The sequence below is a fragment of the Falco naumanni genome, chromosome 3, assembly GCF_017639655.2.
Source record: "Falco naumanni isolate bFalNau1 chromosome 3, bFalNau1.pat, whole genome shotgun sequence".
Classification (NCBI taxonomy): Eukaryota; Metazoa; Chordata; class Aves; order Falconiformes; family Falconidae; genus Falco; species Falco naumanni.
Window position 1 is genome coordinate 69425154 of NC_054056.1, and position 23601 is coordinate 69448754.

General features: G+C 41.4%; 1 protein-coding gene across 1 annotated transcript in view; it reads right to left on the bottom strand.

Moving 5' to 3' along the window:
* The window catches only part of KLHL14 (kelch like family member 14), a 65127-nt gene that overhangs the window by 28630 nt on the left and 12896 nt on the right, over window positions 1–23601 (bottom strand). The window contains exon 3 of the mRNA XM_040587661.1: window positions 17660–17781. Within this exon, the coding sequence (XP_040443595.1) occupies window positions 17660–17781 (122 nt within the window). The remainder of the gene's footprint in view (window positions 1–17659; window positions 17782–23601) is intronic.

The following is a 23601-nucleotide window of genomic DNA, read 5'->3' on the forward strand; positions in this document are numbered from 1 at the left end:
AGGGGCCTTGAAACGGGTACCCCACAATAAAGGATACCTTTGACTTTAACCTCACTGCACTTCTGTTCCTCACCTGCAAAATGGAAACAATGACAGCCTATGCTCCTCACAAAGAGGATGGTGCAAAAATACCACAACGGATGCCAGTGAAGCAGTTGTCCCCTGTTGTTGCGAAGCCTGTGAAGGGAACCTTGTGGAAAACTTCTGTCTTCAGAAGATTTCAGTAATGTGTGACAGACAGGATCTACTCGCTGAACAACAGAAGACATACTGCAAGCAGAAATTCAGCACGGTCCCTTCTGTGCACTGACATGTGACAAAGAATAGTGTGTGGTATCATTAGAGATTGCATCTTAATGCTTATGCAAACAGAGGCCGAATTAAGGTTGCAGAAGCAGCTTAATTCTCGTACTTCCTAACTCTGGAGGGCTTGGTATTGCCGTCTGTCTAACGCTCTTCTCAAGCCTGGTGCAAGCCCCTTGGGGGTGATCCACCCCAGGTCTGACAGGCAGCTAACGCCTGCCTACCCTGCAGCTGCTTCAGCATCCCTGAATCACCCAGGTAGGTGCTGTGAAGTCCGAAAGCCCACGGCAGGAGTTGCAGGAGCCCTCCCCCTCCTCCTCCTCCTCCTCCTCCTGCCGCATTCCCTTCTCGCCGGCAGTTCGAGGCTGAGCCACTAGATGGGGTGCGGTGTGCTCGGCTCCCCCCTCCCCGGTAGAGGCATTTCAATCATCTTTTGGCTTCAGGTTTTGCAGCCAACCAAAAAACAAAAGAGGTGAAACGCAGCACAAAAAAAGACATAGCCAGCTTCCTCCCAAGCAGTTAACTTCTGCTTGTTCCTCGTGTTCGGCGTGAAAGGGAAGAAATCAAATGGAGTACGCAAACCCCAGCAAATGCTCGGTGCATCAATCCTGGCAGATGCTGAGCCCTCCCCGGCTCCCACTGCCTGCAATAGGCACGGCAGGTGCTCAGGCTTTGGCACGGTTATCAGTCATACCTGCTTTGCCTTGTCTTGTCTCAGCTCCCCGAACCCAGACTGCACGAGGATCAGTCAGCGATTTCTCTGGCAGTCCACACACATCTGCTTTTCTACTCCACGCGCCAGTCCCAGTGAAATATAGCAGGCACAGTTCCCTTCCTCACCAATACGCCGCCAAATCTCTCTCCCTCTCTCTCTTAATAATGATCTGGAAGCTGGGTAAAACGACATGCTCGCTTTTGACAAAGAGCGTGCTTCCTCATTACAGGGGTAAGGAAGGGGAAGGAGGAGGTGAGGAAACAAGTGATACAAAAAAATAACCTACGGAATGAAAGGAAAACAAAGAATTCTTTCTGAAATAGTCACTCCTTTCCAATGGAAACACAGTGCACAAAGGTGGCCAGATTACAGCTCTCTTCTCACCTCCCTAAAGAATGATTTTCTGGGGAAGGCATGCAGAAAAGCTGAAGAATGCCTATTCCATCAGGAATGTCTGAAGGCACTGCTGAATTACACCTCTCTTTCCCAACCGCTTACAAGAAGGAACTGTTCTCAAGGCATCACCCATCCCAGCAACACTACTTATTATTTAACCTGTATATAAAATAGAGCCAAGGTCTCCTTCCCAACCCCCAGCTTCTCCTAGCCTCCCATGAAAATGCAGATACCCTAGATCCTCTACACTGCACCTTCTTACGACCCAGCCCAGCCCGTAAGCTCCTGCAGAATCCTCTTCTCGCTCTTCTCCATGGCCAAGAGAAGAACAGTAAAAAGCCAGGATCATTTTGAAGTCAGTCTTTTCTTTTGCTTGTCTGGCACAGGTAAAGAAAGTCCTCCTCCTGCCCAGCAGAGGAAGACTATAGAGGGCAGCTGCTGCGGATGCTCCTGACATGGGGCAGGCAGCACTGACAGGGGGAAGCACACCCTCAAGTTCTCTTTACCCCAGCAATGGGATAACTTGCATTTTGCAGCCTGTCACGGCTGGCACTTCAGAGGCCTATATCCCTGCTACTGTCTCAAAAGCCACCTTGAAAGAGCCACACACAGAGGGGTAACACCCAAGTGGCAGTGCAGCACTTGATTAGGCAAGATTACATCTTAGCTGTGAACTGGGAGACAAGCATGGGTAGACAGATTTGGGCTGCCCAACAGTATTCCTGTCACATACCCTGCAGGTGAAAACTCAACTCAACCTTCATTCCTGATGAATCTGCATTTTTCACAAAGAGAAACAGATGGAAAAAACATGGCAGAAAAAGAAACACAAAGGAAGTAAAATAAAAAAGTGCACTTGAGAAGTTCTTCTTTCAATTCATTGCAAAAACAGACAAAATGTGCAGTGCATCATTACCTGACATTAATGCAGACCGATCCTGAGAAGTTTGCAGTCTTCCTATAAATTAATAAAGACAGAATATAATCCCAAATGCAGTGCATTTGATCATATACATATTCATACGGGCACTGCCGATCCACACCTGGCTAAAGTAAATGTGGGTTTACACAAATTAAGTTACCGTTGATACAGTTTTGATTCATACTACGAAGCAGGAACAGATGATGAACGCAATTGCTTTGGTTTAGCACTGTGCTTGTGAAAGTCACCACTTATCAGCTAGGCTGCAGAAATTGCTTCTAGTCTCTCACAATTAGAAAAAGCCACTAGCTTAACCTACCTTAAAGCACTGATTAGATTGTTTTAAAGAGCACATTTTACCTTACATTTGTAACCACCCAGGAACATGAGAACTAGCAGGCATGGTGGCTCAATTGGTGGGTGCTACCTTGGAGAAAAGAAGATGAGCTGGATCTCTTGCAATCTCTTGACCATAACAAAATTACAAAAAATTTAAACTAAAAAAATTCCATAGATGACAAACAATATAACAACAACTACCTGCAAAATGAGCTGGTGAAATCAGCCTACCCCTTAGAACCGTCTACTTTATTTACACAGTAAAAAACCACAAAAATTTGCATTGACTGTAACTATGTCAAGAAGCAAGGTGGCATTTTTATTAGAGAAATAACTTTGCTAAAATTCTGTAGAGTCATTAAAGCTGAACTTTAGACACTAAGTCTGCAAAGACAGCTCCATATGATCAGCAATATGTAGGCTTTTGAATGCTAAGTCTGATTTATTTTGTTTCCTGACGTAAAGGAGTACCTTTTGCTGCTCTGCAGGATGTAGAGGATGTAACCTGAGTGATTACAAAAACCTGTTTGAGATACTTGCTGAGATCCATGTCACTGTTCACAAATACGTATTCTCCTATTGCAGTACCAGGGTACATAAACATATTTTGATAAACATGAATACTAAGCATTTTTGCAAAAATCTTGTCTTCAAATTGAATTACAAATCTCATGGGCTTAGTTATTTGCTCCCTACTCTACAGCACAAGTGCTGATAACCCAAAACGTTTTCAAAAATTACAATCCAGACCACTAAATCCAAGACACTGCATATGTTTGATGCCCCTTCAATTTACTGTCTTCAATTTACTTTCAATTTGCTTTTAAATTTCAACCATAAGATCAAAACCTCCCATTTAAAAAATAATCAGTAGACTCACAAAGCTTTGTCTTAATATACTAAATGTGCAAGATCAGAGATAAAATTGTTGGCAAGACTGCTAATGTAACTCTGCAGCAACTTCCCTGAAATAATCAGAATTAGGTACTCAGTTGGACTTTATTTCGACACGTGACAAAGGACAGTATTGTTGCACTCTGAAGGGACAGTCCCAGGGTAGAACTGTGAGTACCAAAACTGTTACGGTATGGTATGGCGATACCTGAACTAACTTCATGCTACTGACTTAGCCCCAACTGGTGTACTTTCAGGTTCTCTTTTTGTTTTAAAGGTCCCAGTTGTTCTGGGGCCTGAGTTCAGCAGGTGCTGTATCCCCTGGTGGCAGGAAACAGCATGTTACAAATGCATATAGAAACAATCAACAAATGGGCAAATCAAATACTTCTTTCCAGATTCTTAGTATCTGTCTGACAATCACAAATAATTTTTTAGTAGAGCAGACATTAAACTCGTAATAGATTTCGCCCCAGAATTCATGGAGTGGTATGAGTTTGGTCCATACAATTCACCTTTCTTACCCCTAATAGGTAGACTTGACTCTGCTTGCATTTTTTTCCTGTGACAATTGCATGACATTTTTGCATTAGCCTCTAGAGCCCACCCAGAACGAATTCCAGCTGCAGACCCAGTGGGCAGCTCTGGCCATCTGCAGTCCGTGTCCAACTATGCAACCCCTGTGAAACCACCTACTCCTCAACCCTGCCTGCACCCTCCACGGGGTTCCCTACACCCAGAATTGGTGCGCATTCATTAGTCTTCCAGTACTTTGGTGCTACCCCGACAGCCTTGCTTCTGCAAAGAGGAAGAGGCTTTCTGTCGCCGGCTGGGCACCCACAGGCAGCTCCAGCATCCCACTGCTACGTAACCCTTGCAGGATTCTGCAAAGCCTCTGAGCATCAGAGGAAACACAGAGCTCTCAAGAACACTTCTTGCATACAGCAAGAAGGTAATAGTGACTTCAAAAGCAAAGGCAAATCACTGTGGTATTCATACAGTTAAATGGCCAGCCCTGGAAGAATTTTTTTTGTGAAAATCAATAGGAGATAGATCAATAGAAGCTTTCTGTAGAAAAACATTTCCTCCAAAATCAGTGAGTTTAGCATTATTCAGACAAATTCTTCTATTACTTAAAGATGTATCTTCATTCCTGTTGAACACTAATGTTTTGTGCCATGTAAAGCCAGAGGACTCTTCTCTAAGAGATCATTTATTCTCTCTGAGAACAATGAATTATTTTCCAGTATTTAAAGTTTCAAATGAAAGCCTTCAAGTGACTGCAACTGCTTCAGGCGGGTACCAGCACTGTTTTACCTGGGGACAAACCCCTTTCCACAGCAGCAGCCCTGCCTCTCTGAGAGGAGGCCAGGCTGTTAAAATCAAGCAGCTGGAGTGAAGCCAAATCATGGTTTCAAGAAAAGGGATGCTATGTCAGGGCTTTATTGCTGTTGTAAATCTTTGCAGTTAAGAAAAATCAAACTTCTGAGTGCTGAAATGATAATTTCTTGGAGCTGCACTGGAGACAGCCTGAGAGCTGACAGGAGGACAGTGGCTCCAACCTTGCTGGGTGAAATGTGCCCCAGTGCAGAAAGCTCCTGAAACACCCTGCACGTTAACAGGACTTACAAGTTGGAAGCTTGAGCACTGTATAAACCCTTACATGGGACAATTCTGCCCTGGACATATCTTTCCTTCCTGGAGCTGAAGTTAATGGCAGCTAGTAAATGCCCAGCTGATTCCAGCAGTTGTCATTCTGTTGAATAAAACAAAGTTTAAACAAACTTGTGCAGACATTAGTGGTAATGCAGGTGGGAGACAAGGACTGCACAGGGACTAGCCAGAAGGCTGGGATTTGGACACCACAAGTTATCCAGCACTGTGCTACTGGCTGCCGCAGTGCTTAAATAATTGTAGTTCTCTGGAGAAAGTATACAGATAAACTGGGTCCTATGTTAATGCACTGTCATATAGAGTTGTTTACAGGCAGTACTTAGTGAAGTACTTAAGCATGTATTTAAACACACTGCTGAACATCAGTGTGATTAATATTTTGCTGAATTAGAGATATGATATGAATACATTTTTCTGCTGTTGTAATTTTTCATTATATACACACTTACAAGCTGGTCATAAGGATTTTCTTTCAGTTTTACATCCAGTAAATGAGTTAATTTGGGAGTCAAATTCTGCCTTAGTTATGCCTGCACAATGCCTTTCACATGCATGAGGGCAGAAGACTGCTCCATGACCTTTAATTGGACTTCTTTTTTGTTAGTCTTTAATGACATGTCAAGGAAAAAAAAATCTGGTTCTTTCTTTCTGATCTGGCAGCTCTTTGACATTCCTTTCATGTAATTTCAATCAGAAAAGTATCTTTTACATATGGTATATATGTTTGTGAAAGCTGTGCACATAGAACAGCTGTAATTCTTGACCAGCAAGCAAGCAGCTGCTGGTGAGTATAGATCAGAGATGCACGTTCTGTTTTTCTGCCTGTAAAACTTGGGGGGGAGGGAGGGGAAGGGAAGAAACATGGCTTTTACATCACTTATCATGGTAATTCTATTTAAATCTACTTTAATGATTTCTAACGACATAATTTGCCAAGCCTCCCCACCTAAAAGTGATGCAAAAGCATCTCTCATTATTTTCTTTCATGCTTAACCCAGGGAGGAGCATTTAACATCTCCTAGTTTCAAGTTTTAGAGTCAAACTTTTTTTTCTTTTTCCTTTTTATTTTTTTTAAATAATCAGAAGTCAAAACATTGACCTACCTGTATACATTAAGGTGCTAGTTATTGCCATCACTGAAAACCTGTCACTTCACTTGCATTTGTCTAGTTTTTACTCACAAGGAAACAAGCTTGTTTTAATAGTTTTAGCTGCAGCCATCTCAGAGTTGAAGACTTTCCCCGCCCCTAAATTAAAGCTAAATCGTGTGCATTAAATACATCATCTACTTGTAACAAAATGGGACATTTTTAAATGATTCAGTCACAGATAATTTGGTACTGAAAATGGCAAGCTTACATCAGCTCTGGGTGTTTGCTGAGCTCAGTGAGCATCTGGGTAGGCTTACCCAGCTCACGGAAAACAGATGTTCACACTGCAGAAAAAATCCCAATTCCCTTTTGTGGTCCCTCTTACCGGCTCCCAAGGATGCTGAGCGGGGGTCTCTCACGCTAAAGGTGCCGGGTTCACTCCCACGCCTCAGCCCTGACGTGCAGTTCTGATGGATGCAGGTTAGTTCAGGGCACCACAGCTGGAAAACAGCCACCCCCTCTGTGCAAAACCACAGCCCAGATAATCTCACACACTGCTTCCTGCAGGCACTGCAGACAAGACCACCCCACTTTGGGCTTTTGCCACTCACCCCAGTCCACCAACACCACCTGATTAGGCTTTGCATGCTCAAACACTCTTGTGACAAGACTTACTGCATTCAACACCCTGCCTTGGTGCCCTGTTATAAAGAGACCACCTGGGGAGACTGTGACAGCACCTCCCCCCTCTTCATGGACATTAGTTTAAGGTAACTCACAAGAGCAGCAAGAATCTTAGGGCAGCACTGGAGGAGACGGAGGTGGAGGACTGGAGGCATCCCGCATCACACGCAGAGGGTGGGTGTGAGCCCCCCGGTAGCAGAGCTGCGAGCTGAGCTGAGAGCCTCAGGTCCCAAGCCACGGCCCCCAAGAAGGCAGCACAGTGGTTCTCCAGGACAGCTCTGCAGGAGCCCGAAGCCACCCCTTTTTCTTACCCCTGGGGGTGATCTATTCACAAGCAGAGGGGGCAGTCATGGGGCAAGGTAGAGTAGCTCTTACCACAGCTGCCTCTCTTGCTCCTGCCCAGCGAATACCAGAAGACATCACTTGTCTAGATTGACAGGAAGGCATATGTTAAAGCAATTATTTAATTTGCCCTGAAAGATTGAGGCCAGGCCAGGATTTGTTCCTTTCCTAGTGCTCAGTCTGATCTTAAGCAATGGGATTTCCACCATTTCCCATGGGAGATTATTCCACAACCTAATACATCTCAATGTCAGGAAGTTTTTTCCTGATATTCAGCCATAATTCATATCCATGAATTATGAGCTACTATCGACATCACACCCATCGAGGCATTCCTAGAGCCTGCTTCATTTAAAATTATATGCTCTAGTTATGCAGGGTTTCTGTGTACTAGGGCAAAATGCTTTTTCTGCAGGTTAATTCATTACTATTCAATTTGTTAACACTTTTTTTCTCGGTGTGAACAGTCATTCTGCAGTTGCATACCCTACAGTAGCACAATCTCCATTTGGGAGTAGAATCACAATATATAAATATGACAAAACAACATACCGAAGACCATCCCCGTAAAGACGTATTAGTCTGCTTCTGCAGATACTTCAGCATTCAGTTAAATGAAAGCAGTAGCTCATACAACACCTGCTATGAGACAGAAAGCTTAGAAAAAACCTCTCTCAACTCCGTAATAAATTTTATTTCTGTCTTAAGCAGAAGAAAGGTATGGGAGCAGGGAAGCCAGTAGGGAAGGGGGAAGGGATGAGGAAGGGAAGGGAGAGAGGAACTTAATCAAGCTGTGAGAAAATAGAGGAAAATTGACAAGAGAAAGACTTCCTACAAACAATGAGCCACTACAACGCAGTAAGGACATACAACAAGCTGAGGATGCAAAATGTGCATCTCTTGCCATTAATAGCACTTACAAAATCGAGAAATCTAAGGCAGGCTTCTGAAATCTGTATTGCAAATAATTGTGTACAAAACACTTCTTGGAAGGAAACTGCCTTTTGTTTAAGAACATCTGAGAGAAGAAAATTTATAAAGCACGTATCAGCTTCTCAGAAAAGTCTGTGGATTTATATGAGATTTTTTTATGATTGCATTTTGCCCAGCTAGCAGTGCTTTGCCATCCTGTTTGCAACCCATTTGTACATAAATAACATGTCACATTAGATACTGAAAAAAGGGAATGCTTTCTAAAGTAAGCAACTAAAAACACACCAGAGTTCATTTTCATCTCCATACATGCCTAGCTCCCATTAATGCTACATAAATCCTAGAGCAACTAGATAAGAATAAACACATAAATTTTACCTGAAATCATCTAAGAAGCAGACAGCCACGTTTGCAGGAAGCACTACATTCACACACCACCACGTAACAGTGTGTGAAAGTTACTCCAGATGGCAGACTTTTTAGAGACAGTGGCTAAACAGTATTAAGGGACCTACACAAACAGATCTGGTGAGAACAATTTTGGCAGTATTCCCTTTCACTAGAAATTATGTGAATTTCTATTATGTGAATATGTGAATATTCTAATATGTGAAAATACTGAAATCTATACCTAGGCAGGTGGGACACTTGCTTTGGACAGAAGAGAGGACAACACAGCTCCCAGTTCCAACTGGACCAGGATATGTGTATTCGTAGCAGACACATGACGCCCATAGGCTGAGATGACTCAAAATGTTGCAGATCCTCTAGGGCTGCATTAAGCCCAAGTGTTGCTCACCTGGGTTTGCTGGTGAAGTCATAGCAACTTATAATTTGTACCTATGCAGTTTCTGGTTTGCAGTTAGCCTTGCAAAGCTGGACAAAACTTTCTTTGACGAAGCTGTGAAATACCCATTGCGACATACATGAGAGGTTCATAAATTAAAAGACTGTACTCTGACTTAAGCAAAGCAGGGACTCAAACCTCAGTTCCTGGCTCTTCCCCAAACCACAAGAGATGTTGAAATGAGAAGGGACATTCTGATACAACTCTGGTTTTGTAAAAACATTTAAAGGAATTTGTTTTCACTTTTCCTTGGAACAAAGCAGTACAAGTTGCTGCAAAATGGAAGTCATCCTCAAGCCATCTGTAAAGATACATAACTCAAGTTGAAAGATGAGGAAGAAGAAGATATGTTCTGTGATCCAGGAGGAAGATTTTGAGTCAAAGGTTCTGATGTAATTGCAAGGATATAGGAGGGAGTTATATCTCCACAAACCAGAAGCTTTCTCTGTAAGATGTCTCTGCAGAAGCCTGACATCAGCATCTGCTGTGGAAATGCCACAGATCATCTGATAACTCATCTGTCTTACACCTGCTGCCTTCTTACTTGCAGCCACTCATGGCTCAGCTCTGTACTGTCTAAGGATGTCTTGGAATGCGGTTCTGTCCTGTTCCATTGCCCCTCTCAGGTTTTCAACCCTAAACACTCCTGTCTGAGCATAGCCAGGGAACAGGACATTGGCGTAACATTTCTGGACTACCTGAAAGTAACTGTTTGCCAGTGAAGTTTCTGAGCGTAAGGGTGAGAAGATTCAGGCATCTTTGTATATGCAGAAGAAAATTAACATCCTGGTTTCCAGAGAGGTGCATGTTCACAAAGGGCACAAAGTAGCCAAGAGAAGATGAAAGACTGTTGAGGGCTTCAGCACAAACAGACTGAATGCAGAGATAAGACTTAATATTTCAAAGACACGGCACAGCAAGATATAAAGTGACTAGGAATACAGGAAGAGAAAGCTATCCAGAATCTGCAAGACACCACACTCGCAAATAAAGCAAAGAGTACAGAGGTTATCACAAAAGATGCACAGAGTCAAGTAACACCCATGTAAAATCAGAAGCTAACAACACTGTAATAAAAAAAAAAATGCACAGAAAGAGGGCTGGCATTTCTTGAAAGCTACCTCAAATGGGAGTGCAGAAGAAAATAATATTTAATGCACAAATAGAGCATTCATTGTGAGAACATGCTACGTTTTTAACTCATTCTGAGAGCTCTGTCTTGCTCTTAGATATGGAGGTATGCACCATTAATGGCACTTGCATGGTTGAATTCCCATGCATCATCCTCAGAATGTGAGTTGAGGCTAACCTCTAGTATGTCACACATAAAAAAATACTCTTCACTATATTTCTGTTTCTCACTTCTATATTCTCACTTCCCTGTATGTGTAAAACATGTGGCTTATTGGCAGTGTGTCTGACCACCTTGATCTCCTAAATCTTAAAGTTGGACAGTCGTACCAGTCAGCTTTTCTGTGTATGAATCTGTCTTCTTCCGTGACCATATTTTCCTAGTTTTGACACTTTTAAAAGGGCCTAAATGTAAGGATGGAAAATACAGATGGAATTTATATTTAAAATTAGCTTTTAGTGCAATCAGTGTGTTTGTTTAAGAAGAAGAATACATATAATCACATGCATGCATGTACATGTACTTGAACTTCTACATACATATACCACATTTATTAAATCTGTCTAGTAGGTAATATAAAGACTTCTGCCTTAGCAATATGCTGTGCTGAAAACATCCTCAACACAGCACTGAAGCAGAAGCTGCAGCATCCCTGACTGCTGGACAAATGGAGTAAGAGAGATGAAATCTATCAGGGCTGCCAAGAAGTGCTCATCAAGACACAGTTTTGATTAACATAAGTGTGCACTATTCTCACAAGTGACAAAAAAAAAGGGGGGAAGAAATTATAACTGGCATATGTCAAGAGAAGCTGTCCATCTGACTCAAATCACTTCTATTCAGTTACCAGTTGACTGGGGGTAAACTGAAGGAGGAAACCTTTGTTCCTAACACACTATCATTCTTCTAAAAAGTAAAAGCTCTACAGTGGATGAATTTATTTACTTAGAAGATGTAATATTTCCAAAGGCACAATATGTGCTAGACATCTAGAGGTACTTAAGATGACACTCAAGCCTTCAGAAACTTCTCCCAAGAACCTCTGATGTAAGCATGTAAATCATACTGTTTGTCTTGTAAGTGACCAGCTTGGAAAAGAGAAAACTGGATAAAGCACTCCAACACAGGAAGCTCTTAGTGACTCCAAAGCCATCTCAGAAAAACAGAGGAACAGGAGATTTGTCATTAATTTGCCCAAGTATCATGCTGTGTAGGAAAGTCTGATACAATGGAGCACCAAAGAATGGCTAAAGAAAACCGAGAAAAAAGAAATACAACCTACACCAGCAGAAACGATGTGGGCTAGCGAGTGGAGTGACCCAGGTTCTCTGATGCTGACTTGTGATACGAAGCAAACCATTGTACCTTCCTTTTACTTGAGCTCTCTGTGGATAAAATGCATAAATAATGATGATGAAATGGTTTCGAGAACCACCAGTATGCCCAAGTGCTGGCTGACATTCAAAATGTTCTTACCGAAGATGGAGGACTGCTGTACAGGAGGCTGTACTGCCACGGAACATATTCAAGGAAAATTTAAAAAGTCAAAATGACAGAAATGAAAATATGTTGCATTCAGACCAGACTACTTGCAGTGGAGACTGCCTCATGGAAAAATGAAAGCACAGCCAACCTCGGGAAGGAAGGAGAAGGCAGACTGCCTTTAACAGAGCACTGAGGATGAAAAGGTTACTGGCTGCTTGTTATGATCAGTGAGTCAGAGGAAGACAAATAAATGACAACTCCTTGATATTGTGTGATTGCTGCTGGCATGAAGGAGACGGATGGAGAAGGAAATCGAAGTGCTTGATTCATTGTTTGTCCTTAGACATTGAACAAACACAACAGACTTAAATACACCCAGCAAAGGGCATGAGGGTCAAGGTAACAAAAATAAGACTAAGGAATAACTAGGAAAAGAGGTAACCAGAAATGAGGTGCTGGTCATACTGACTAAATTCTCCAGTCTAGTGACCTTCTGGACATTTCCCTGTCCTTCCTATCCAAATATATCATCCATATCATACTTCTCATTGGACGATGACATTGGCCTTGGCTTAAAACCCAAATGTAGTGCAATCCCTAGGTATAAATGCATTATTGCCCATACATGTGTTTGCCACTATTTTGGTGCTCACTGGTTTACCCAGATGATACGGTTAACTAGGGAGGTAAAGGAAGGTTACAATTAGCATCTTATTGAAAAACAAAGTACTGATATGAAAGAAAGACCTGCTGCAGCTGCAGCTTCACATGGATGGGAAGTGCCATGTAAAAGTTCAGTAACGTTTCCAATATTTTACCCTTTTGTGCTGTAAAGAAAAAGGAATTTTAGGTTGAAAGAACGATTTGCTGTATACCTAGAAATCTGTAAGACACAGTTTCTCTCCTACTCATCGCTTCTAATCAGACAGATGGATACATTGCTATGGAAAAAATAAAAAAAATAAAACTAAAACAATGACTGCATCATTTTTATTTATTTCTTGCATTCTCTGTTCACGTAGCAAGAAATTTAATTCCAGTTGGATCAGTCTGTTGTGATATTTTTTTCTTTCATTTAATATATTTTTTAAATGCTTTGAGGCATTATGACAGAAGAGCATGTATTTTTTGCCCTGGTTTATACCATCATCCTTACCATTACAACAAGACAAAAGCATTAAAGTAAAATTAATCATGTCAAAAGATTTTAGCAAAAAACAAGGGAGACCATGCATAAAGCATCGCTTTGTCTAGTGTGAAGTCACGCTCTGATTAAAAACATATAATGAAAGTGAAAGTAATACATCATTGCCTTAGCAGTAGGGTTTTTGGGAGAGCTGTGCAATTCTGAACACAAAAAATCTTTATAGGCTCTGGATTTTGAAACTTGCAATTATTACACAATAATTCTAACAAACAAAACATTGTTTCACTTCCTTAAAGTTTAATTAATCTTAAACATTGCAGTTAAACAAACAGCTAAAGGAGTTCTAAGATTAAACGAGGACTCCTGGCAGGACCGAAGCTGGTAATTAAAACCCAAGCAGCAGTGGCTGGTTCTGAGCAGTGAGGCATGAGGTGGTGACACAGAGAACCCCCCCACTGCCCCACATTCAGTACACAGTTATGAAGACTGTGAAATATTATAGAATAATGAAACCCCATTAATAGAACAGAACTTTTGCTGTTACCAAGGACTGTCAAACACCCGTCAGCCATTCAGTTTGTGCCACTGGGCAGTAGTAGCCTGTTCCTGCTATGTGACAGGTATTATCCAGTTAAAAAATGAACTGGTGTTTGTGCATGTGTAGGCAAGCCTGAAAAGAAACCACACAGTGAAGATATGTTCACTGTACTTTGCCATACAGTCTCTAAAAGCCTCTACTTTGCTCAGGCATGACTGTGCAATAAGGAGTGTTTCAAATTAAACAGCAATGTGCATGTTATGGATCTCAGATTAGGACTGTACCCACATTAAGTAAAATTAGGTGGCAGAAAATGTTTGCAAAATGCCGCTTACTTACTCCTTTTTTTTTTTCTTTATTCTGACTCTATCCTTTGTTGCCAACATAAAAAAAAAAAAAAAAAAAAGAAAAAGAAAAAAAGAACTCTCTAAGAAATACCAGACAGGAAAAATACACCGTAATACTAGACTGTGAAAAATCTACCGATCCCTTGAGCCATAGCATTCTTGCCTATAGATGATGACATTAAAAAATTGGAAATGGGTGCATGCTTCCCCTCCTCTTCTGGGTCTATGAACAAGGCAAGTTGTTTTCCTGATACCTTTAGAATTACTCCCATTAGTACTGATGCATTTGGTGCTTTGGCTAGCCAGGCAGAGAGAGGTGGGCAGTATCTCCTGCCAATAGATCTACTCTTGTCGTGGGAACAAAATGAGATTGCTACTCTGCTGAGTTGTCATACTCGATAGCTTGTGCTGTTCCACCTGCAACTGTCTTCATAGCTCCAACTGCAGCGCCATGGCTTACACAGAGTCAGTAGTTTCTGATGGTTGATCTTCTCCTGTTCCTTATGCATCACACAAGGCAGGACACAGACCCCTAAGCAACTGAACGGTTTGCAACAGCCTTTCCGCGCCGAGAAGGAAAAAGGCAACAGGCAAGCAGCTCCCTCTCAAATGGGTTTGCAGGCCCTGCTGAGTAACTTCTGGGGTTTCTCTCAGCAGAGGGTGATGAAAGGAAATTCAGACTTCTCTCATCTATCTCATCCTCAGCGGCCCTGCCACTGCACCCAGGGCTAAGTGTTTGCAAGCTTCTTTCCCACCTTCCCTACCCTCCAAACGCCACTGGAACAGACAGCAGAAAACCAGTAATGTAGGTGGGTTTGGAAGAAGGAAAGGGGAATTTCTGTGCACATTTACATTGGATCAGTAAGCCTCTAAGGGCAAAACCTGACTTTTTGTCGGTGCGTAGGGGAGCCTACTGGAGGACAGAAAGTTAAAGAAAAGACTTTGTAAACTTTTGCTAGTACAAGAGGAAATCAAACACACCTAAAGTGATAATAAGATAGAGCAGCCTAAAATAACCAGGCTTCAAGGACTAAGATTCTTCCCATCACAGAATCTTATGAGCGGGACATGGCTTTTGCTCTGCTCCTGTTCACTAGGGAGCAAACTCCTCGTTTGCACTGACGAGTTGGGGGTGAACTGCAACCTCAGGACTGACAGCACTGCCTAAACAAGTGAAAAAGAAACAGAAAAAAAAAAAAATCTTCCTCCTTCACTGCTAACTGTATGTCTCTGATAAGAATAAACAGACCAATTGTTTTCCAAAACTTTGGACTGGGAGAAAGGTAAAAGGGTAAAGAAAGGAAACAAATGCACTTCTTCCTGAATTGCAAAAACTATGTGAAAAATAAAGACAGAACAATGTCCTTAAATTCCCCACACCACAAATGTCATACTGTGTTGATACAACACTAGGACTGCACTGGAAGATCTCATTATTCTGAAAAACGTGAAGCATAGTATGTTCCCTAGTACAGATGCTGTAGATTTTTCTAACATACAGTTCATATGGCCTTTTGTAATTGCCATTCTTATACAATACCCTCAACTATCACCATGTTATAAGGTGATTAGTTTGTTGTCTTCCCTGAAACTGCTCAGTCACAGTTCTTCAAGTCCCTGCACTCCTGTGCTGTGGAGTCCTTCAACGTTTTATGGAAAGGACAGGACAAAAGTTCTACTCCAACTTGTCTCCACTTCCCATTCTCTCCTATACTGAGTTGGAAAATAAAGCAGGGGATACTTGAAACTCTTTTTTCAATTTTTTTTTTTTTAATAATTATTGCTACTATTTGGTGAGTAGTAATAATATTTTCTAAGAAATCATGCTGCTAACATTTAGTCTTTTTCAGTCTGGAAAGACAAGCATTCTTCTCTGTGTTCCTTGAACAGCAGTCCAGGCCAAGAGGGCATCCTTTTTTAGAAGGTTTTGTAAGAACAGGATTACTCATGTCACGAGGGGGCTGTGTATTTGACAGCCGTTCTCAGCCAACACTGAGAAAGATCCTGGGACCTTCAGGACTTTCAGTTCTGAGCACCAAGTGCTTGAACATGAACTAGCTAGGACTGTAACAGATGCATTATCCTTTAATCACAGCACAGGTGGTTACATGCATTAGCCAGAATGGAAAGAGAATTTTTGTTTACTCTTTGTTAGGGGTAACACAAAAAAGGCTACAATCTTTTGGTAATATTACATAAAATGATTCAGAAACATCTCTCAACACCACCATCTAACTAAGTGACACCATAGATGGTGGTGTTACTCAAATACTAGCAATGGACTTCTAAGCAGAGTAACATTTAGGTATCATGCCCCTTGGTCCAGTTTCTTCCAGTCTTGAAGACAGAATCACAATGTAAGTAACTAAGAACTGAGTAAATGTCATTCTTAAAAATCTAACACATCTACAGATCACTGAGATTCAGAGTAAAGGCTTCTACTTTAACTCAGTGGAGAGTTCAGATCTTGAAGCAGGAAAACCATTTCTCCTGCCTCTCCTGGTGAACCACTGGATTAGAGGCAACAAATTAAAAAAAACTTAACACTTCTGCCTTACGTAACATGTTTGATTTTTCACTGACTTACCATCTTCAGAATTTTCTTAGAAGTAGCACACAGAGGTGAGCATTAGATCTCATTATTCTGAAAAACGTGAAAAACGTGTATGTTCCCTAGTACAGATGCTGTAGATTTTTCTAACGTACAGTTCATATGGCCTTTTGTAATTGCCATTCTTATACAATACCCTCAAATATTAGTCCAGGGCATCTATACCTAAGCAGTCTTTACATTGCAGCACTTTGAGAAAAGCTCCTAAATTTTCCATGGGAGAAAGCAATTTGCAAAGGCATCATTTCAAGTCCTGCATCACAGCAGCCTTTTTAATTCTTTTTAATCCCAACCTGTGCATATAATATTAATGCGGATGTATCCCATTAAAGGACTTTGGATAAGGGATGAATAACAAAATTCTGTAAAATGTATTTCACTAGGGAAAAAAAGCAGGTCTATTAGGAAATCCAGGTTTTACCAGTTGTCCAGTTCTAGAAGTATGGCTTTGATTTATGGATCAAAATTGCTCATTTATTATTTTATCTATACTGCTTTGGGCAATTTTGACAGTTAAAATTTAGTTTTATTGACCAATGCAGCCAGTTTAGCCACAAGGGGACTAATGCACACACAGCCTGCTGCACTCAAGAAGCTATGATTTGATTCCATGACCAAGTCAGACTCGGAATCGCAACCAACATAACAATAAGTTCCAAATCTCGATGCTCGAGGCATAATACTTACTCTAAAACACAATCAACCTTTAAAAGAAGGTGGGAAAGAATTTTGTGATAGGAGCCTCCATGCACTGTTTATTGTAGCTGGTATATTCCACCAATGCTTCTGTCAGCAATGGATGCAGAGCAGTACAGAGGAAACCTTTCTTTAATGATTGTGGACAACAGATAAAGCTGGAAGAAGGAAATGAAAATGCAAAAGAGTATCAAAGGTGTGCTCTAGTACTATGGCTTACCAGGGATCTGAATCTGAGAAAACTGTCTCGAACAGTGCCTTTTTTATTTTCCTACAGCAGATTTTATTCATATGTACATAAATATTCATGTATTCATGTTGCAGTATGAAAGACTTACAAGTTTACTTAAAAAACTTACTGGAATGATTTTAAGCCAATGTTAATTTAGGCCTAACCTATTATAAAATTAGCATCTTCTGCAATCTCAATTTATTGCTCCATTGTGAAGCCCCTTGTGATACATAAACAAATCTCTGAAGAGAAACAAATCAATAAAGTGTCTAATTTGATTAACCATGTTTTTAAATTCATCAAGACAACTGTACAAAAATAAACCACTTACTTGTCAGTATTTTCCACGTCTTCTTTTCATCATCATAATACTGAACCAAATTGCTGGGTAGCCGGTCAGGTCCGGGAGGCAATCCTCCAACCAATAACAGCATTTTCTTATTGGAACGAATTCTTCACCCAAAACAAGAGGAAAGATGAACAACCACATTACTGAGGAGTATTTTTAGTGGCAACAAAATCATAACCATCAAAAGAATGTTCACTGCTTGCAGTTTTCTATTTCATTTTTTGTTTCTTTTCCCAATCATGTCTCAACAATTTTTTGAACCAAGCAGAAAAAATGATCAGAAAAGCTGCATATCTCTCTACTCATGGAATAATAAGCTTCCTTTATGCAATTTGTTAGAGGTTCATTCTAGAACGACCTTTTTCTTATATTATCCCTTTAAATCATCACTCTTTACAGCTGAATACACATGAAATGCTCTGGAGTTGTACTAAGGTTAAGCATTAAAGTTGCATGTCAAAAATCGTATTAGTCAAAATCATTATTATAAGCCATTCTACACTCAAAGAACCTTGAAAAAATTAAGGTTATGCAGAGAGTTTGTGAGCCAACTCTTTAATCACACACTGAACTTCAGATATATAGTTTAGTACAATTAGCAGCACTGGGCTAATGGTTATGGGTTAAATGCTACTTACAAGCACTTTTGTTTGTTTAATTTAGTCCAGACTCTTGCTTTCACTCTCCCCCCTGGCTTCCCCCTTTCTCTTTGCTCTCCCCCTGTGCACCACTGGCTATAGCAACACCAATTGGTAAAAATGAGACTGTGATGTTGTTGTGAGCCTCCCCAGAGTGGAGCCCTGCCAATGCTTGCCACTGATCCAGCGGCATGAACCTGCTCAACTGTGCAAAGTCACTCTAATTCCCTCCCTCTGTTTTTCTACCTTCTCCCCCAGGGGGCAACCACTGAAAGGAGTGACTACCCACCCATCAAGAGCTGGCAATTCGCTGCTATTAACCGTGACCGTGATTCCCAATCTGCCTGGCAGTTCTTAAGAACAGGACTGCAATGTCTCATATGCAGTAAAAGCGGTTATCTGCACCCTGGCCTCCAACGCTCCACCTGATGAATGTACGATTTCTTCCCAACATTAAGGGATTTAGCACAATTTTAAGTGAAAAGGGGAGGGGAGGCCCAGACCCCCAGATGAGCCCTGATGCTTTAATAGTCACTTCACATATAATTGAACTTTCATCAGTTGTGCAAAGCTTGGGTGTGATAACACTGAAATAAAGGTCTACGCTCAAAATGTTCCTGTCAAGTAGGAATGTGAGGTAGCCCGGAAAACATGCATCGATACGAATGAATGTGCAGGCCCACCGTGCGTTCGGTGGAAAGCACCCCTGCCAAACCCCAACATCTTTCCAAGCACAACATCACTGTAGCACTCTGCAGCAAACACTCCCGGCTAGGAAAGGTACAGCATGCCATGAATGAAAAGCCACCACCACAACTGCAGACAGTGGGGTCAGACCACCACCCAGGAGCTCCAGCCTCAGCAGCGCACTCTGGCAGCAGGTGCTTTGCTGCTGAGGCATGCCAGTGGCTCAGCTCCAACTGCGACCTAGAATGAGCGTTGGGGACCCACCAATTTGTATCAGGATTGCATCCTCTTTTGAGAAGACTGGCCAAAATGAACTAGAATGTGATGTAGACACACACTACCCAAAAGAAACCTCCTTCAGGAAGGGAGCATGCAGCTGAAGCCTTGATCCACGTGATGCGTAGGAATGAAACCTTTCAAATGGCTATCCAAAAGACAGCTACAGACTGCAGATACATCTATCACAAGGATGGCCAGGGAATTATCTGGCAGATGGCCTTGTTTGTTTTTAAATAGATTAGGGCTCAGGGAAGGTCCTGAATTGGCAGTGGAAGAGAGAAAACCCTCACTGCAAGGGCAGGAGCTATGCTGCAGGGGCAGTGACACTGTCCCACACTGTCCTGCTCCCCTGCTTCGCTCCTGACTTGGTGAGAGCCCCTGCAGTCCTTCAGTGTTTCTGACAATCCAGGCTTTGACCTCTGCACTGAATCTGCCATGCAACATCAAATGATGACTGCTACCTGCCCGTGACACTGTATCCGTGTAGGATTGTCAGGAACTGTCTCATGATCACTGTCAGCACAGACTCCACTAAGTGAGACCAAGCTCTGGAGAAAGCTTTCATAAGCATTGCCAGCGTCTTGAAACGTTCAATCTCCCCAGTAAAGTTTTTAATGGGAGAACATTTGATAAAAACTATGCAACACAGGAGCATGATAAACTGTTTTTGGTATGAGTTAGGGATGACTGCACACGTAACAAGTGGCAGAGCAAACCAGAGCCATAAGTCAGTTATGCATGGTCATCCCTAACGATAGAGAATAAATTGTTTATTCCAACCCTCTTGTGTTGTATGTTATATCACAATCAACTCCCTGTGTATTGTAAAATTCAAAATGCCCTTGCAAGGTTTACTTGATGAAGGAGTTTATTTTGATTTTCATCTTTCATCTGTAAAACTCCCTTCTAACTCCAAAACACTGTGAAAAACCAATGAATGGCCAAGGCTCAATAGTTAAGGTGAAGAATGAAATGTCAGATACAACTCTGAGTTTCCAGACTTTGGCAGCTGCAACTATCCTTAACATTACTTTTTCAGCTAAACAATCGTGAGAAGCTACTGTTTCTTAGGAAGGCACAGCACTGCTATATGGGAATGTTTTAAAAGTATTTTGTATTTTTACATGTTTGAAATCAGACGTAGCATGAACAGAAGCCCTTAATGAAAATTTAATGAGAACTTTGTAGCCAGCACAGTCTTTACCAAAAGCACAAGGAACTCTCGCAGGGGAAACGGAAAGATGAGTTCTTTTACTCAAAGTCTCCAATTCATCTGTATTGAGAGCTCTTCCAGTGAACCAAGCAAAGATAATACAGTGACTAAAGATATGCATGTGTGCTGGCTTTGGCTGGCGTAGAGTTAATTTTCTTCACAGTAGCTAGTATGGAGCTATGTTTTGGATTTGTGCTGGCAACACCTACTTACAGGGATGTTGCAGTTACTGCCCTGCAACGCTGGCACAGTGCCAGGGCATGTGCTGCCTCTCACCAGCTTGGGGGGCACAAGGAGCTGGGAGGGGACACAGCTGACCCAACTGGCCAGAGGGATGTCCCAGACCATACGGTGCCATGTTCAGCATGTAAAGCTGCGGGAAGAAGGAAACGGGGGGATGTTCAGAGGGATGGCGTTTGCCTTCCCAAGTAACCACTACAGCAGCCCAGCTTTCCTGGAGGTGGCTGAACACCCACCTGCCCATGGGAAGTGGTAAATCAATGCCTTGTTTTGCTTTGCTTGACTGTGTGGCTTTTGCTTTACTTATTAAACTGTCTTTAACTCATGAGTTTTCTCACTTTTACTTTTCTGATCCTCTCCCCCATCCCACCAAGGGGGAGTGAGTGAGTGGCTGTGTGGGGCTGAGCTGCTGGCTGGGGTTAAACCACAACAGCACATTTTAAACTGATGTGTTTTCTTGGAGTTAATTCTGTTTTTTAAGTTTTGGTGTGAATGCTACATTTCAGGTTTTGAAAAAAATTTCTTTATTACATATTATTTTTGTTTCGTATTGCACTGAGCAGTGCTGTCAAAACCTTAAAATACATTCTAAAATATGAAAGACATGGAAATGATCGCTGCTTATATGTAGAAAACTTTTCCAAACATTAATAAAATTAATTCAGTGAAATACTATGATGAAGGCAGGATTTAAAAATGTGTGTAATATATTAGCAAAATAAAGTTTCTCCTTTTCTTGCATTATTACGTTTGCTATTTGCATAACTCAAGATTGCCATGTGAAATGTTTTGCATTATACCTGAAACAGTCTCTTTTCATTGTCCTTATTTCACAGTGTAACACAGTTACATACTGTGGGGTTCATGGAGTCCTAGCAAGGCTATTATGATCACCTTGTGTTCAATTAACAGTAGTGGGTCCTGGTCAGGAAAGGCTAAAATAATTTTAACCATGACCAGGCAGGCTGATGGCAAAAAGCTGAGATAAACTTACCCATATCTTACCCCCAAAGCACTTCTTATACCAAGAATTCACAGCTCTAGTTCTCATTGATGGACATACACGTGTTGTTATTCTGCACACACTTCGCAGTTTCTGTTCTGCAAAGATTTTGAAAAACTTAATTCACCTTAATTAAGTTCATGGGTACCCCATGTGGTGTGAAATTTATTTTGTCTACTTACAAGACTGGAAACCAAAGTCTATTTTAAAGTCAACATTTTCAAACTTGTATCATTTCCTTCAGGCGCACAAACCCAAGAATTTGAGAGCTCTTCTAAGTGGCTTCAGATTTTCAGAGATGCTTAATGCCCATCAACATACCTAAATCCTACTCAATTCATAGGCAGCAGCAGACGTACATCAGCTCTAAAACTCAGGTCACTAATCCATAGTCTAAACTAACCATGAATACACATGGCAAAATGCTGAGCCCAAGAGTTTATCAACTCACAAGTAATCAGTAGAAAAGACAGTAACAGACCTCAATACTCCTGAAAATGACCCCCAACTTTCCTCTTTTGCAACCTTGATAGCCTCATGTTAATGGAAAACACACAAATGAGAAATATTCTTCTTGTACATTGTTCTTCTTTACTAGCATATCCACCAATCTTGCATTGATGGATTTTCCTTATCTGGGCAGTTAGTAGAAGTTCATTCTACCAAGGCTGGCGAGCAAGAAAACAAGTCCCAACAACAACAGGTTTGCTCCACACTCTTTCCATTTTTTAAACAAAGCAATAAGGCTCCCCTTCTGCATTAGCAAATGCAAAGAAACATAAAGAATGCAATGATGAAGTGGCAATTCTGTGGTTCTTAATGCATTTGGTGTAGTGTTACACACCAGAAAGAAAACTACAGGTGAACATGGTAATCTATTAAAAAAAAAAAGACTATGCAACTATACTTTCCTCTTAACTCAGAGCTACAATAAAACCACAATTCTGGATTATTAATTCTTTTTTAATATAGGCTATCACCATAGGTTTGAGTATGGAGAGAGCCAGGTGGCTCGTCAGAGCAGGGATCTCACAGACATGGGATGCCTTGCTCTTGCTTGAGCGCTGACCTTAAATGCAACAGCGCCAAACTGAACTTCAGGCATTTGCTCACTGAACTCAGGCACGAAACAAAACCAGTCAGAAGACCAGCCCAGATCCAACAAGAGCAGACGAATGGGTGGTGAATTTCAATCACATCCACACCCCTCATTACATCAAAGGACTTGAGAAACTGGAGGCCAACACACAGTGATACTGTCAAAACAAGTAGCAAGAATCTCAGAAAAAGAGGCTGTATTAACCTGCAGCAGAAACAAGAGGTTTAGATACCAACCTCAAGGTAACAGGCAACTGTCCCAATCAGCATTTTGGTAGCCAACCTTTTGTTAACAACTAAAGATGCAATTTAATCTTCAGAAACCAGGATGGTCCTTTGCAACCTTTTTCTTCTAAAAAGGTATCTGAAGGAGTGTTGTGTCCAACAAAATGTAATGGAGATTTTAGTTGCAGTCTGCAAATCTGAACTGATGCTGCAGGCATCCATTTGCCTGTGACCGAGGACAGAGTTTTGCCATCACCAAACATTTGATGAGATCTTTGACAATTATCTTCCCTGCTCCTGGATAGGCATTTCAGTGCAACAAAAGTGTCATATGAAAACTGATTATTTCAATAGATTTTGGCTTACACAGTTCACTGCAAAGATAGCCATGATTAGCAACACGTTTAATAGAGAGAAATATAATTAACCAGGAGTTTAAACCATGAACTTGATGAAAGCTGTAAGATACAATGTGAAATTTATCTTGGACGGAGAATTTTTGTGAGGTTTTGTTATCAAATAAAATGAACTACTGAACATC